Raw genomic sequence first — 14,781 nt, 5'->3', positions numbered from 1 at the left:
CAAAGAGATGATTATTTAAGATCTTTTAATAAAGCTATGAACAAGTTGAAAATACAACTAGGATTTTTGGTAATCAAACCGAAATATTGCTACAAATGAAATAAAATTTGAAAATTTAAGAGAATCATCTACTCAACCAGTCCCACAGAATAGATATCTAAACAAAAGCAATGTTGTTCAAGGAGGAATATATTTAGATTTAACTAATATTCTTATAGCAGACTATGAAAAAATCATAGATGATTGGGCACAGTCTATGACTATATTTGTTAACAATAACATGTGGTCGAAAGAAAAACTTTTAAACTATGTTAGAACATTTCAAGGAGATGTTTTACAATTCCTAAGAAGATGGGAAGAATCAGAAAAAAAAGAAAGAATAAAAAGGGCAGTTAATCAATCAAATTGGAACTCTCAAAGATTTATTGAAAGGGTTAACTTTTATTCTAAACAAAAGAAATGTTGCTCAAGTAAGAATATATTTAGATTTAGTTAATACTCTTATAGCAGACTATGAAAAAATCATAGATGATTGGACGCAATTTATGACTATATTTGTTAACAGTAAGATGTGGTCAAAAGAAATTTTTAAGCTATTTTGTTGGAACATTTCAAGGAGATGTTTTATAATTCCTAAGAAGATGAGAAGAATCAGAAAAAGGAAAAGAACAGAAAGGGTAATCAATCAATCAGATTGGAACTCCCAAAGATTTATTAAAATTGTTAACTTTTATTCTAAAAACAGGATCTTGTGGATATACTGATGAAAAAGATTAGGATTGTCTGTCTAGTTATGTATTGTCAAAAATAAAATTATGTGACATACGGTACCTAGAATTTTCTAAAAATTTCTTCATGAATATTAAAACTAAAAATGAAAATATAAATTTATGGACAAAGCCAACATTTTCATAAATTATTACCACCATGGGATGAGATTTGTATAAAAAATACGATTCTTATTTAAGAAAGCATAGTAAAATAGTGGTGTAGAACTGAAAGTATAAATTCTATAAGAAATAGAATTAATTTTGCAAAAGAAAGAATAACTATGCATTGTTTACAAAGTAATACTTCTAAACAAGTTAAGCATAAACTAAGTAATAAACATTGTACAAAAATTCTAGAAAATTAATAGGAATTTGGATGTAAATTAGTGCGTCCTAATACTTATAAGAAAAAAATAGAAGATATAAGTGGTTAGATGGAAACCAGAAATAAGAAAAAATTAGTTATAATAAAAGAAGAGATTTATTAGAAGAAGAACTTCTAAAAACCCTAAAAACAAATATGTAAATGTTTTATATGTGATGAAGAAGGACATATAGCACCAAATTGTCCTAATAAAGAAAAAGTGCAAGAAAAATGATTAAAACACTTGAAGAATAAAATTTAGAAATATGTTCGAAGATGAAATAAATCTTGAGGAAATATTATACTAATTAATATTAAAAGCAGATTTCGATATGATGAAGAATAATATATATTTATGTTTAATATAGGAAGTTGTTCTAATAATCAATTAGAATAAATTTCAAGAATGAACAACAAGATATAAAATTAGGAAATATAATTGGAGAAGAAAAGACTTTTCGATGAAATGATAGAAAAATAAATAAAAATCATATTTCTAAAGAAGAAATTTATAAAATATCTAAATATGAGATATGAAGTCAAAGACATATAGAAAAAATAAGTGGTAATACAGTAGCTAAAGATACTAGAGGTGGATTATTAATAAAGATAAAATTAAGAGGATTAAAAGAAATATCCTCAAGTTAGATATATACATTTAGGAATAATAATGATAACTATAAGAGCTTTGTTTAGAAAAGGTCATGATATACTAATAATAGCAGTTTTATTAGATAAAAGATTTGAAAATCCAATAAAAGCACTTATTGGAAGAATTCAATCAAATTTGCACGCAGGAGTAATAAGATTTAAAGTTAAACAAAATTACTTTATATCTATTACAGATTCTTTGATAGAAGAATGTTTATGTCTTAGAATTCGACAAAAAATTCGAAGTTAATGATTTAGCGAAGATCTAGCAATCAGTTGAACTCCTATTAATAAATATACAAGGTAAGTAGAAATCAAAGAAATTAATAACAAAATTATTGAACTCTTTGAACCTAATAAAATCACTACTGAAATACAACCAAAATTATTACATTTAATAGATTTATCAATACCAAGAGATTTGATGATAGAAAGGATAATTAGTGCCAATACTTATAAACCTGTAAGTACAATAGAATATATGTCGTCCGGTGATAAATTATATTTTAAAAATACAACTATAACAATACAAATGATAATTTGGTTTTACCCTCAAATGCTCAAATAGAGGAAGATGAGGAAAATCCAAGTAGAAGTTCTATATCTTCAACACCGATAGGAATGAAAACAGTTCATATTCCTATTTTTCCTACAGAACCAAATAGAAATTCTGTATCTTCTAGAAACGCTAGAATGGAAGAAATACAAACTTTGATAATAATCCAACAAATGAAACTTGAAACAAGTGATGTAATTACATTTTCAAATTTCCAATCCAGAAATATTATACATATATTGAAATTACATTTCAATTTAGAGAATATAAAATATATTCTTTACATGCTTTATTAGATACTAGAGCTACAATTAGTAGTTGTAGAAAGAATGACATTCCTTTAGAAAATGGGAACCTATGAAATATCCAATAAAAGCCATAGGAATAGATGGTAATGAAACCATAATTCAATATAAAGCTAGAAATATACCAATTTACATAAGTAATATAAAATTTGTGATACCTAAAATATTATGCTTTCCAACAATGCATGGAGATATATTATTAGGTAATAATTTTATATATCAACATTTACTATTTTCTATTAATAAAAATTTAATTATGTTATCTCAGAGAAAAACTTCAGAGAAATACCATTGGTAGAAAATCATAAATTTGTTTGTGATAAAAACTTTACACCACCAAGAAAAGAACAAATTAAACAACTTGAAACAAGTCATTGGTGGTTTAAAATATTAGAAAATAATTTTAGTGAAGAACCACTAAAATTATGACAAAATAACCCTAGATATTGTGAAATTAAATTAGAAAATCCCAATAAATTTATTAGAGTTAAACCAATGATCTATACTAAACAAGATATAGATGAATTTGATATATAAATTAAAGAATTATTAGAAAAATGATTAATAGAAACAACTAATAGTCTACATTCTAGTCCAAACCTTTATGGTTAGAAATCATGTCGAAATAAAAAGAAGAAAAGCTAGAATGGTTATTAATTATAAAATATTAAATCAAAATATTATTTTTGATGGTTATTTTATTCGAAGAAAGGATGTTTTAATTAATCAAGCTAAACAGGCAAAATATTTTAGTAAATTTGATTGTAAATCAGGATTCTGGCAAATCATGCTAACAGAAGAGTGCAAGCCTTTAACAGCTTTTAGTGCACCTAATGGACATTATCAATGGAAAGTAATGACATTTGAATTATGTAATGCACCACAAATCTTTCAAAGATGGATGAATTATATATTTAATAAATATAAAAAATTTTGTGTAGTTTATATAGATGATATTTTAATATTTTCGGATACATTAGAATTAGATAGAAAACATTTAAATATCATTTCTCAAGAATTCATAAAACATGGAATTATATTAAGTCTTAAGAAAATAGAGCTAGAAAAATAGAAATAGAATTCTTAGGATTAAACTTATCTGCAGATGGTCTTAAACTACAAAATCATATTATAGTAAAAATAAAAGAATTTCTGAAAAATTGAAGATAAAAGCGGCTTCAACAATTTTAGGAATTATCAATTATGAAAGAAATTTCTTTCCTAACTTATCTGAAAAAATAGGTAGGTTATATGAAAAATTTAAAAAGGATAAACCCTTTATCCGGTCTAAAATAGACTCGAAAATCATAAAAATTAAAATAAGAAATTAATCAAATTTCAAAAGTTTATTTACCTAAACAAGGTGATAAATTAATTTTAGAAATGACGCCTCACAATTATTGGGGTTATATTTTAAAAGCTAGAACAATAAATAAAGAAGAATTAATATGTGGATATAGTTCGGAAAATTTAAACTAAATGAAATTAATTATGTCATATATGAAAAAGAATTATTAGCAATAAAGGAAACTTTATTATATACTTAACACCTGAAAAATTTATTATAAAAACTGATAATCAGACAGTTAAACATTTCCTTACTAATAAAAGTTTGGAAACGGTACCTAGAAGAATTAGGTGGTATAATGAATTATGTACTTTTAATTTTGAAGTTTTATATGTAAAAGGAACTAACAATATTATTGCTGATTATCTTAGCAAGCCATATGGATAGAGGTAAAAAACCTCTAGAAAAAGTCGGTGAATGGACTACTGTTCATAAAAGGCCCAACGAAGAGAAAACATTCAAATTGACAAATCCTAATCAAGAATTTGTGACAATTCCTTCTCAAGTATCTTTTTATCCTAACCAAGGATATTATATTCTATATCCAATTGTAAAACAACTAGTTGGAACTCATTTATCATTTACACCACGACAGTAAGTTAATTCCTTTGGTCTCAAGATCCAAATTCAGCATTCTAAGCCAGTTATGCTGAAATCATAAAAGGAGCAGAAAAATTTTGTGCATCAGAAAATTTGTTGAAACCACAACAAATTCAAGAAATAAAAGATTTTTATAATTTAGGCTTACCATCAGAATTATATAATTTTATTAATGATATATGAAAAACCCATATTATTGAACAAAGAGCTAATTTCAGGAGAGCTCTTACTAAGCTTTCACAATTCTTAGTTGAAAAAACAACTAAAGAAAAAGAAGCTCGTGATTTATTATTAAAATCTATTTTATATCAAGATTGGGAAGAACTAAAATCAATTATTTAGATATTAAGGAGATAAACAATCTTCTTGATATATTTCAATATTTTATTAATAAAGGAACAAATAACCCTATTATGAATAAAATGTTTAGGTTATGTTTATATAATAAGGCTAGAAAATTTTATCAATGGAAATATTTACAAACATAAATGGAGCTATTTGCAAACATCAAGTCCAATTTCAAAAAGCTTTTTCGAATACTTTTACAAGCCTATGTTTTTATAAACGATTTAAATGAAAAATTCTCTACTATAAAATTTAGACTTGATCATGAATCATTTGATATAAGCGAGATTGAATGGGGTTTTGTTAAAGAAATAACAGTTTAAATTTTTTTCTATTTATTAAAAGATTTTTCTGCATTTATTAAATCTATATTATTACGTATGATGTATGAAGATGATTTTTATTATTATTTTCATCTTGGAATCAGTAGTCTTATTGGTATAGCTGAAAAAGAAAAATTTTATCAACCATATCAAATTTGGATCATTAAAAAAATGAATGGAGGTCCCAACCTTTCAGCAGCTAAAGAAGAAAAAAGATACTTGACAAAAAATATTGACAAGTGTTATAATAATCCTAGTTATTATCAGATCCAAATAGAAATAGATTTAATGACCAAATCCCAATATTTACTTCAACAAAAAACTTGTAGCCTATGGACTGATGGAAGAAGAATATTGGCATATGATACTGGAAACACTCAGGATGATAGAGACGAAGAATTCGTGTAACTATTAAAAAAAATAGTTGACTTGGAGATTGATGATTTTCCATCACACATGATAGAAGAAATCAAGAATACGTGGGAAAATTAGAACTCACCAAGACTGTTGATAGATTCATTACATCTAGATGAAATGAGGGAAATAAATCTAGATAATATTCAGGAAGGATAAAAGCAAATTGAAAAAAAACCAATTAAAATATCAAGGAAGTAACTTTCAGTGGTGATTTCAGTGGGTGAATGCATGATATATACATGGTTGGCAGATTTCAGTGGGTGAATTCATGTGTATCCACCATTTTTGATACTTGGTAACATCCCCAGTGATTAAATACTAAAGTTACATATTTTATGTAATTAATTTGGTATATTTATGAGAATGCACCACTAATTCTGCCATATTTATTGAATTTTGTGCAGGAATGTAATTTAGGACTAAATAGAAGAAAAATGAAACAATTGGGCTGAATTGAAGAAAGAAGCGAAAAACGAGGGCCAAAGAAGAATTTTTCCAAGATTAATTAGCTGAAATTTTTGAGTTAGTGGGAGATTATTTTGGGATTTAATTTATTATGGGGTATTTTTCCTTAATTTCCTATGACTAGTTGACTTAATTTCCTATGACTAGTTGGCTCCTAATTTAGTAAATCCACTAGTATAAATAGAGCTTGTATTGTTCATCAATTCATCAATCAAAAAACATTTAGCTTTTATCTTTCAAATTCTCTCCTTTCTCACGTAGCCTTTGTTATTTCTTAGTTTGTCTTCCTTCAATTTATTAGTTCCAGTAGCCTACCTTCCATTTCACCTTTATTTTCAACTTTTCACAAATTTATTTATTGTCTTTAGTTTCTTTAACTTTCAATTCCTTAAACTTCCAGCTTGTTACTACTTACCATTTATAATTCTTTTTTTTCAAATTCCCTTTTTCAACCACCCCCCATACTCAATCACATCAACCATCTTTTCACCCTTTCTATCTTATTTAATTTATCAAATACCAACATGCCCCAAACCTTAGCCAACTAAACCCATTTTCAGCTTTAGGCCGAAATTAGCCTCGTCAAAACCTGTGAGTTATGAACCCGAGCCATTTAACTCCTAAAATTCCAGTACTTATTACTTCTCCGGATTAAGAGTATGATTTTGTCAACTCATAAAGTCAGATTAATACTAAGTCAAAAAAGACGTCGTTTGATTTAGTGTGGTTAGACGTACAGTTGGAATTCCGAAATGAACGTTTCTAATCGGTTTTTGTGAACACATTGGCGTGCCAAGTGGAGATAGCTGTTTGGTTCCGTCAAGGGAGGTAGTAACCGGATTTAAATGCCCCACGCGGTTGAGGGCACTGGTTCGAGCTAGGCTCTTCTAGAACGCAAAGCTGCCGGAGTTCTAAATCACAAACGTTTCGTGGTTGTTCGATCGGTAAGGGTTAATTATTGGACGTTCCATAACTAATTTACACAAGGAAGAGTTGGTGTCCGAGGCGTCCTTGGTAGCTATAACTAGCTTATTGGAAAAGGGGAGTTCATCCAATTTCGAGGATCGGTTCAAAGACAAGAAAAATTCGAGCCTAAAGCTGAGCTCATTCTAATTAATTTCTCTTAATATTTATTTCACATTTTTTATTATTCTGTTTTCAACTTTTACTTTTGACGTTATTTTTCTGTTAATTTCAGGTTTTCAAATTTTTATCCCCCCAAACGTCTTGGGCGCGATAGCTGCCCCGACATAAATCTGGTCAAGCGAGCAACAGATTACAGTAAACCAGTCTCTGAGGGATCGACCCTACTCCCTATACTGCATAATTTGCAAACTAAGGCGTAGGTTTATATTGGTGGATTCGACACCCATCACCCAGTGCCACAAACTGTAATCTCTCTCTCTCTATCCATCTTCCAATATATTGATGTGAATTGTAAACCCAACCTAAAGTTGCATGTCATATATCGAATTAGAATAAGTTTTAGAGAGGAAAAACTCAAATTACCTTAGTCGAGTCCAACCAAATACATAATTTTGAACGAATTTTAATGCCAAAAGAATAAGATTAGAATTGTAGAGATATTTTAAGGCTTTGCTTGGTAGGTCGACAAGAAAATTAAAAGAGTGAATTTTTCTTTGCTATAGGTGTGCTTGGTAAAAGAGATGAGAAAATGGAAAAAAAAATCACCTTATCTTTTTATCTATTGCTTGAGAGAGTTGAAAAATAGAAGGAAATGAAATAAAATATTTAAAAAATACATCATTTTAAACTAAACATATCTTTTTCATTTTATTTCCTCTCATCATCTCAATTTGGAAAATGATTTCTCTCTCTTGTCTTCCATTTTTTTTCTCAACCAAACACACTCAAAATTTTATTTTATTTTTTCTACTTTTTCACGTCCTCCTCCATACACTAAGAGACGAATAGAAGACTAACACCTCATGCACTTAAAAAATAAATTGGTTGAAGACTGTCGAAACAATAAGGAATATAAACAATTGCATCAATTCTTTTAAGAATAAACATAAAAATATCAGGCGTGGAAATATTAAAAAAAACATAAGAGATAATAAATTCTTGTAATAAAATAATTAGTTCGACAACTTTTATTAATTTGGCCTTTTTTTATCCACATTAATTTTGGAATTGAATAATTTTGTTTTACATTTAAACCTATTAATTTAATAAGGTAATGAATGTCTATTGTAGAAGTTATTTTAATTAAATATCTCCTTTTCTTTGGCATACAACACATTTCATCCCCTTTTTCCATTATTTTTGGTATGGAACTCATATCTTAATCACATCACATCCTTTTTAACCCATACATATTAATTATATATTATTCTTTCTTTTCTTTCAGTTTCTCTTATATTCGTTTCCTTTTCCATCTATTTTCTAAAATAAATAAATAAAAATATTGAATTTTCATAACTTAATAAAATGGGTTTTGTTGGAAGAAGAGTCCTTGCAAGTTACATGAGAGTGGGAGGTCACTTTCTTTAGGCTAAAGTAATTAAAACATGACAATTGTCACAACTAATTAATTGCTCCAAATATCGCTGATTATGTGGGTACATTAACATCATGATCTTCTCCATTCACCCACGTGATTGAGTGATCGGAATGTTTGATTTGTCACAAATACTTGGCCCCATCCCATGCATCTTCCAAGAACCTGTGTGATAATACGTAAAGACCAACTCTTGAATTCCCAGCCACCAAGTTCCCATATCCTAAACGTGACTTTTTCCGAGTTATTAGTTTGAAAGAAAGAAAGAAAATTAAAAATCGATTAAATCAATTTTAAAATATATATTTTTAATTTTTATAAATTTTTTTATCTTTTATCGATTAAATTACTTGTTTAATTTTTTTAATAATTTCATTATAGATTATAATCATGTCTTTTTTTTTTTGACATAATGTTTAGAATTATTAGTAGTTTCTCCCCAATCCATCAATAGGAAGATAATGCATTTCAATGCACTCGAATTCATATTCTCTTATATTGACAACAATACTAATACCGGTTATTTAATCTATTAAATTTTAAACCTGGTACAAAAGAGGAAAAGGAAAATGGGAAGATGTAAAGACAGAGTAGCCATCGGGTTGGTCAAAGTCCAACACGCAAACCACTTTACTTGGTTGGAATTTGGAAATAGAGAAAATTCATTGATTGGCGGCGAAACATCGAAGAGTTTGGTATCTTGTTTTTGAAAGCACTCATGTTCTGTAGCACATAGAAAACGCTCTCTTCCCTAATTTCCTTATTAATAAGCATCAACGTAACTTAAACCCAAAATAAAGGTTCCCCCATAAAGCTGGATTTAGTAACTAATTAATTAAATAAATGGCAGTTTTGACTTTCTATTCTCTATGTGACCTTCCCATCGCTCTTTCCAGTGGTCTAGAAAGCCAGCCACCTCCTCACAATACATTTATTCATAAATTCCACTCAGCTGACTCACACGGTTCTCCATTCCGTTTGCCTCTTTCTCTTTCTAGAATTTTCATCACTTCTTCGTTTTATCGATCATCATCTGTTTTATTGCAAAAGCTTTCCATTGGGTTAGTTCTTTAATAGCTAAATAGTTATAATCTGAGAGTCCAGTTTGCTGTGTGGAATTTAGTTTTCTCCCGAGTGTCTTGTTTTGTTCTTTTCTTTTTGTCCATCTGCATTGGCATCTCTTGTCCTCAAAGAAAAGAACTGTCAGAAAAGAAAAATCCCTTTTCTTCTCTGCAAGGCTTTGTTTTGAGTTTCCGTATATATATATACAAAACTCTCGACTAAACTCCCTGTTTGGCAAATATGAAGGGTGAAAACAGCAATCAATCAATCTCATATTGGAAGCTCGTTAATGCACAAATGCATTTCTTCAATGTCCTCTCTTATTTTTTACTATTTGGGTGCGGCCTCTCTCTTGGAGTCATACTCAGTTTTCATCTCAAAAACTATTCTCTTGCTTTACATATCACACAGTTACCTTTGAGTACAAGATCAGCGTCAATATTGGCTCAGCCGCCGCCCTCCAAGCCATTTAATCCGGTTTCTGGAACCTCTCATGGTGACCGCATTGGATTAACAGAATTTCTCGAGCCACCACATGTGATGCATGACATGGATGATAAAGAGCTACTATGGAGGGCTTCTTTGGCTCCTCGAATCCCACAATATCCATTCCATCGAGTTCCTAAAGTTGCTTTCTTGTTCTTGACAAAAGGGCCTGTTCCATTAGCTCTTTTGTGGGAGAAATTCTTCAAAGGGCATCAAGGGCTGTATTCCATCTATGTCCACTCCGATCCATCTTTCAACTTAACAGAGCCTGAAGGCTCAGTGTTCCATGGCAGAAGAATTCCCAGCAAGGTTAGATTTTAATTTTCCATTTCCTTTTTTATTCATATATGTCAGCATATATTATATTCACTCTCGTCTGATAATAAATCCTGCCATTAAACAACATTGTAGAGAATGGTAAAAAGGTATTTATTGTGAACATGGAAATTCAATGCGTACGCTATTTTTAGGAAGCATCTGTTTTTTGTTGTTCTTCGATTAATATTATACATGTACAAAAACACACTTTGGGCTAATAAAACAAATATAAAACTCATTTAGGCCGGCAATGAATTCTTAAGAATTCACCATTGGCACCGGATTTTGGCTCTATTGAAGTTGCCATTCTTTTTCGATATTCACAGTCACTTTATTTGCTTTCCCTTATTTTTGACCCTTTTTTGGATCCAAAAGGCTTTAAACTGTGTTGCCTTGAATTTCCATTAATCAAACAACTTTTTCTTAATTTAGTAGTGGAGCCCATTTGTACTTACAATGAAAAGATAAGAATGATCCATGCCCTGAATTTGATGACAATAAATCATTAAAGCACCATGTGCATACTTTATAAACACAACAGTGAAAGGTAGGCATATGTAAGATGCCCTATATTAAAAGTATTACAGCACAGCCAACCGGGTCCTACATGTTACTGTTAATTTGTGATTTTATCAATGACGTGAAGCTTATTTTTATTTTGGCATTACCTGATGATGCATGCAGGAAGTTGAATGGGGGAATGTGAACATGATCGAAGCCGAGCGCCGGCTTCTAGCCAATGCACTGATGGATTACTCTAACCAAAGATTTGTTCTTCTATCCGAAGCATGTATTCCACTCTTTAACTTCTCCACCGTCTACTCTTACCTCATCAACTCCTCTCAGAGTTTCGTAGAGTCATACGATTTACCAGGCCCCGTCGGCCGAGGCCGATACAGTCGGAGAATGAGACCTCAGGTCACAATTCAACAATGGAGGAAAGGAGCTCAATGGTTCGAGATGGACCGTGACCTCGCCATTGAAGTTGTTTCAGACCAAATATATTTCCCAGTGTTCCAAAAGTATTGCAAGGGCGCTTGCTATGCTGATGAACATTATTTGCCGACCTTCGTGACCATGAAATTTGCGAACAAGAATTCCAACAGGACATTAACATGGGTAGATTGGTCCAAAGGAGGGCCTCACCCAGCTAAGTTCATAAGGACAAATGTGACAGTTGAATTTTTGGAGAGATTGAGGAGCCAAAGCCAATGCCAGTACAATGGAAATACCACAGATATCTGTCATTTGTTCGCCAGGAAGTTCTCGCCCGATGCTTTGTACAGATTGTTAAAGTTTGCGCCTAAAGTTATGCAATTCCATGAATAATATATTCATACAAAGGGGTTTTTATTATTCTTTATTCATTTTTGTATTCATTTCGGAACTCAGGGAAAAATAAAAACCTTTGGATGCCGAATTAAATATTTATGTTTAATGCAGAATAGAAGATGTAACATCACAAAAAATGTTTTTTAGAACTTTTATAGAAAATGAGTTGTCAAAATGATTGGGTGCTGATAACATTGAATGGCAATGATCTGCTTCTTTGCTTGTCTCTCTTTTGTGATCCTTTTCGCGCATTGAGTTGATAATGTTTGGTGGATATAATTTTTTGTAAGTTAAGCTTTGTGTGAAAAAAAACTGTAATAATTGTGGTGGTTGACAATTTCCAAGTTGTTTGTTGACTTAAGATGTAAAGGACTTTGGTATATTTCAGAATTGCCGCAAAAAAATTTTTCTTTTAGCTTTTGGTTCTATTCTCCTTTCAATCGGTTATAGTTTTGTTTTGTTATCCTTCAATTGGTATCAAGTGCATGAGTTAGGGTGTTTTTTTTTTTTTTATTTGGTGAAGGGAATAGATTATTTGGTTTCAACTTAAACTCTTATACTTACAACATAATTCTATTGTCATTGAATCAAAAAAGTTGGTGGAATGAGCTAGGGTATTTAAACAAATCAAAATATTATTAATTGAATTAATTGAAGTTTGGAACTCTTAATCATTAATCAAATTGAATTAGTTTTGATTTACATAATTAACCGAAATTTGTAATTTTTTTCTAAGATAACAAATACAGTGATGTTATAAATGCTATTAAGTGGATGTTCAACCTTTCACCTTCCATATTCTTTAATCTTAAACCTTTCATCTTCTTGAAACCCTTTCCTATTTATGTATTAGAATATAAAGAGTCTAATCTCCTTATATATAGAGAGGAGTATGCTACCTGTAAAGAAGATGAAAAATATAGAATGCAATAGAAATATTCATATTCTCATATACATCTTTTATCTATTATTTTTGTTTATAATACGTTATCAACATGAGTGCTTAAATTAATCCAAGAGCCTTTGTTTTTCGTTAGTTTGGATCAAAGTTTTGTTAAGGGATTACTTATTTTTGCTTGAAAGTTTGTTAAGGAACTACTGACATTTATATTTCTATTGTAGCTATATTGTTAATGTCAAACCTTCCAAAACTTGAATTTGTGTCTCTTGATATTACTGGAAAGAATTATTTATCCTGAATGTTAGATGTTGAAACACTTAAACGCAAAAGGCCTTGGTGAAAGTATTAATGAAATAAATGAAGCATCTAGTTAAGATAAGGCCAAAGCTATGATATTTCTTCGACATCACCTCCATGAGGGACTAAAGACTAAATATTTGACCGTTAAAGATCCACGTGTCCTTTGGAATAATCTAAAAGAAAGATATGACCACCAGAAAATTGTAATACTTCCTAAAACTCTCTATGATTGACTACATTTGAGATTACAATATTTTAAATCTGTGAATGAATATAACTCGGCTATGTTTAGAATCGTTTCCCAGTAGAAATTATGTGGAGAGAGCATAACTGATGAAGATATGTTAGAAAAAAATACTCCACATTTCACGCAAATAACGTTGTCCTGTAGACACAATATCATGAAAAAAGTTTTAAGAAATATTCTGAGTTAAAATCTTGTCTTCTTGTGGCTAAACAAAATAATGAACTGTTAATGAAAAATCACGGTTCATGTCCAACTGGCTTTACTCCATTCCTTGAAGCAAATGTGACATCATATAATGGAAATGATAAAGGCCACACTAGCAGTCGTGTCGAGGAAATGACCGTGGCCGTGGTGATGGTCACGATCAAGGATGTGGACGTGAACGAGGTGGTCATTTCAGGAATACCCACCAGAAGTGGGATCGTAAGGATGAAAAGAATGATAAAAATACAACTAGGAAAGTGGAAAGTTTATGTTATCATTGTGGAGGTAAAAACCATTAGTCCCGTACCTGTCGTACACCAAAGCATCTTATGGAACTATATCAACAATAATTGAAGGACAAAGGGAAGAAAATAGAGACAAATTTTGTTTGTGAGAATGACAAAGATGATTATGGCATCACTAGTACAACTCACTTGGAAGTTGCTGATTTCTTCAGCACCTCTGAAGGGAATAATTGATCTTTTAATTTTATTATTATAGTTTTAAAGAATAAATTTTATGCAAGTTTGTTATGTTATAACAACATGGTTATTATATCATGTTTTAAAATATTTATGAAATATTTATATATTTTAAAAATCTATGTGACATTTATTTGTTTTCTTTGAAGAATATGAAAACCTCTCAAATTCAATTAGAGATAAATGGTAAAGGCTTATGCTTAGCAAATAGTGCAACTACTCATACTATGCTTAAGATTAAGAAATATTTTCTCATTTAACAATGCAAAAGCTAGTCTGAGTACTATATCTAATAGTACCAAAATCATAGAAGGCTCCAAAAGAGCTAATATATTGTTCCCTAAAGAAACTAAGTTTCAAATCAATAATGTGTTATACTCTCCTAAGTCTCAAAGAAAGTTTTGAGTTTTAAAGATATTTGTCATAATGGATATCATATTGAGACAATAAGTGAATGGAATGATTAATAACTTCAAATTACAAGTATAATTCAAGGAAATAAAAATATTTTAGAGAAATTGTCCACACTCTCCTCTAGTTTGTACTACACGAGAATTAGTACAATTGAAGCACATGCTATAACAAATCAAAAGTTTACTGATGACTTTATTATTTGACATGACCGATTAGGCCATCCCAATTCAATTATGATGAAAAAAATTATTGACAATTCATATGGACATTCATTGAATAGCCAACATATTCTTCAAGCTAATAATTTTTCATGTGATGTTTGCTCTCAAGGCAAATTAACCACTTGACCATAACCAACCAAGATAAATTA

At 30.1% G+C, this 14,781-nt stretch overlaps 1 protein-coding gene across 1 annotated transcript; it reads left to right on the top strand.

Annotated features, from left to right (window-relative positions):
• The first annotated feature begins 9,505 nt into the window (after positions 1-9,505).
• LOC105794761 (glycosyltransferase BC10) lies at positions 9,506-12,278 on the top strand. The gene is made up of 2 exons (XM_012624067.2): positions 9,506-10,522; positions 11,216-12,278. The coding sequence occupies exons 1-2, from the start codon at positions 9,968-9,970 to the stop codon at positions 11,858-11,860; spliced, it is 1,200 nt and encodes a 399-aa protein (XP_012479521.1). The 5' UTR covers positions 9,506-9,967; the 3' UTR covers positions 11,861-12,278.
• The last annotated feature ends 2,503 nt before the right edge of the window (positions 12,279-14,781 follow it).

Source organism: Gossypium raimondii, chromosome 3, assembly GCF_025698545.1.
Source record: "Gossypium raimondii isolate GPD5lz chromosome 3, ASM2569854v1, whole genome shotgun sequence".
In the NCBI taxonomy this organism is placed as follows: Eukaryota; Viridiplantae; Streptophyta; class Magnoliopsida; order Malvales; family Malvaceae; genus Gossypium; species Gossypium raimondii.
Note: the sequence above shows the minus strand (reverse complement) of the source record. Positions and strands in the feature narration are given on the sequence as shown.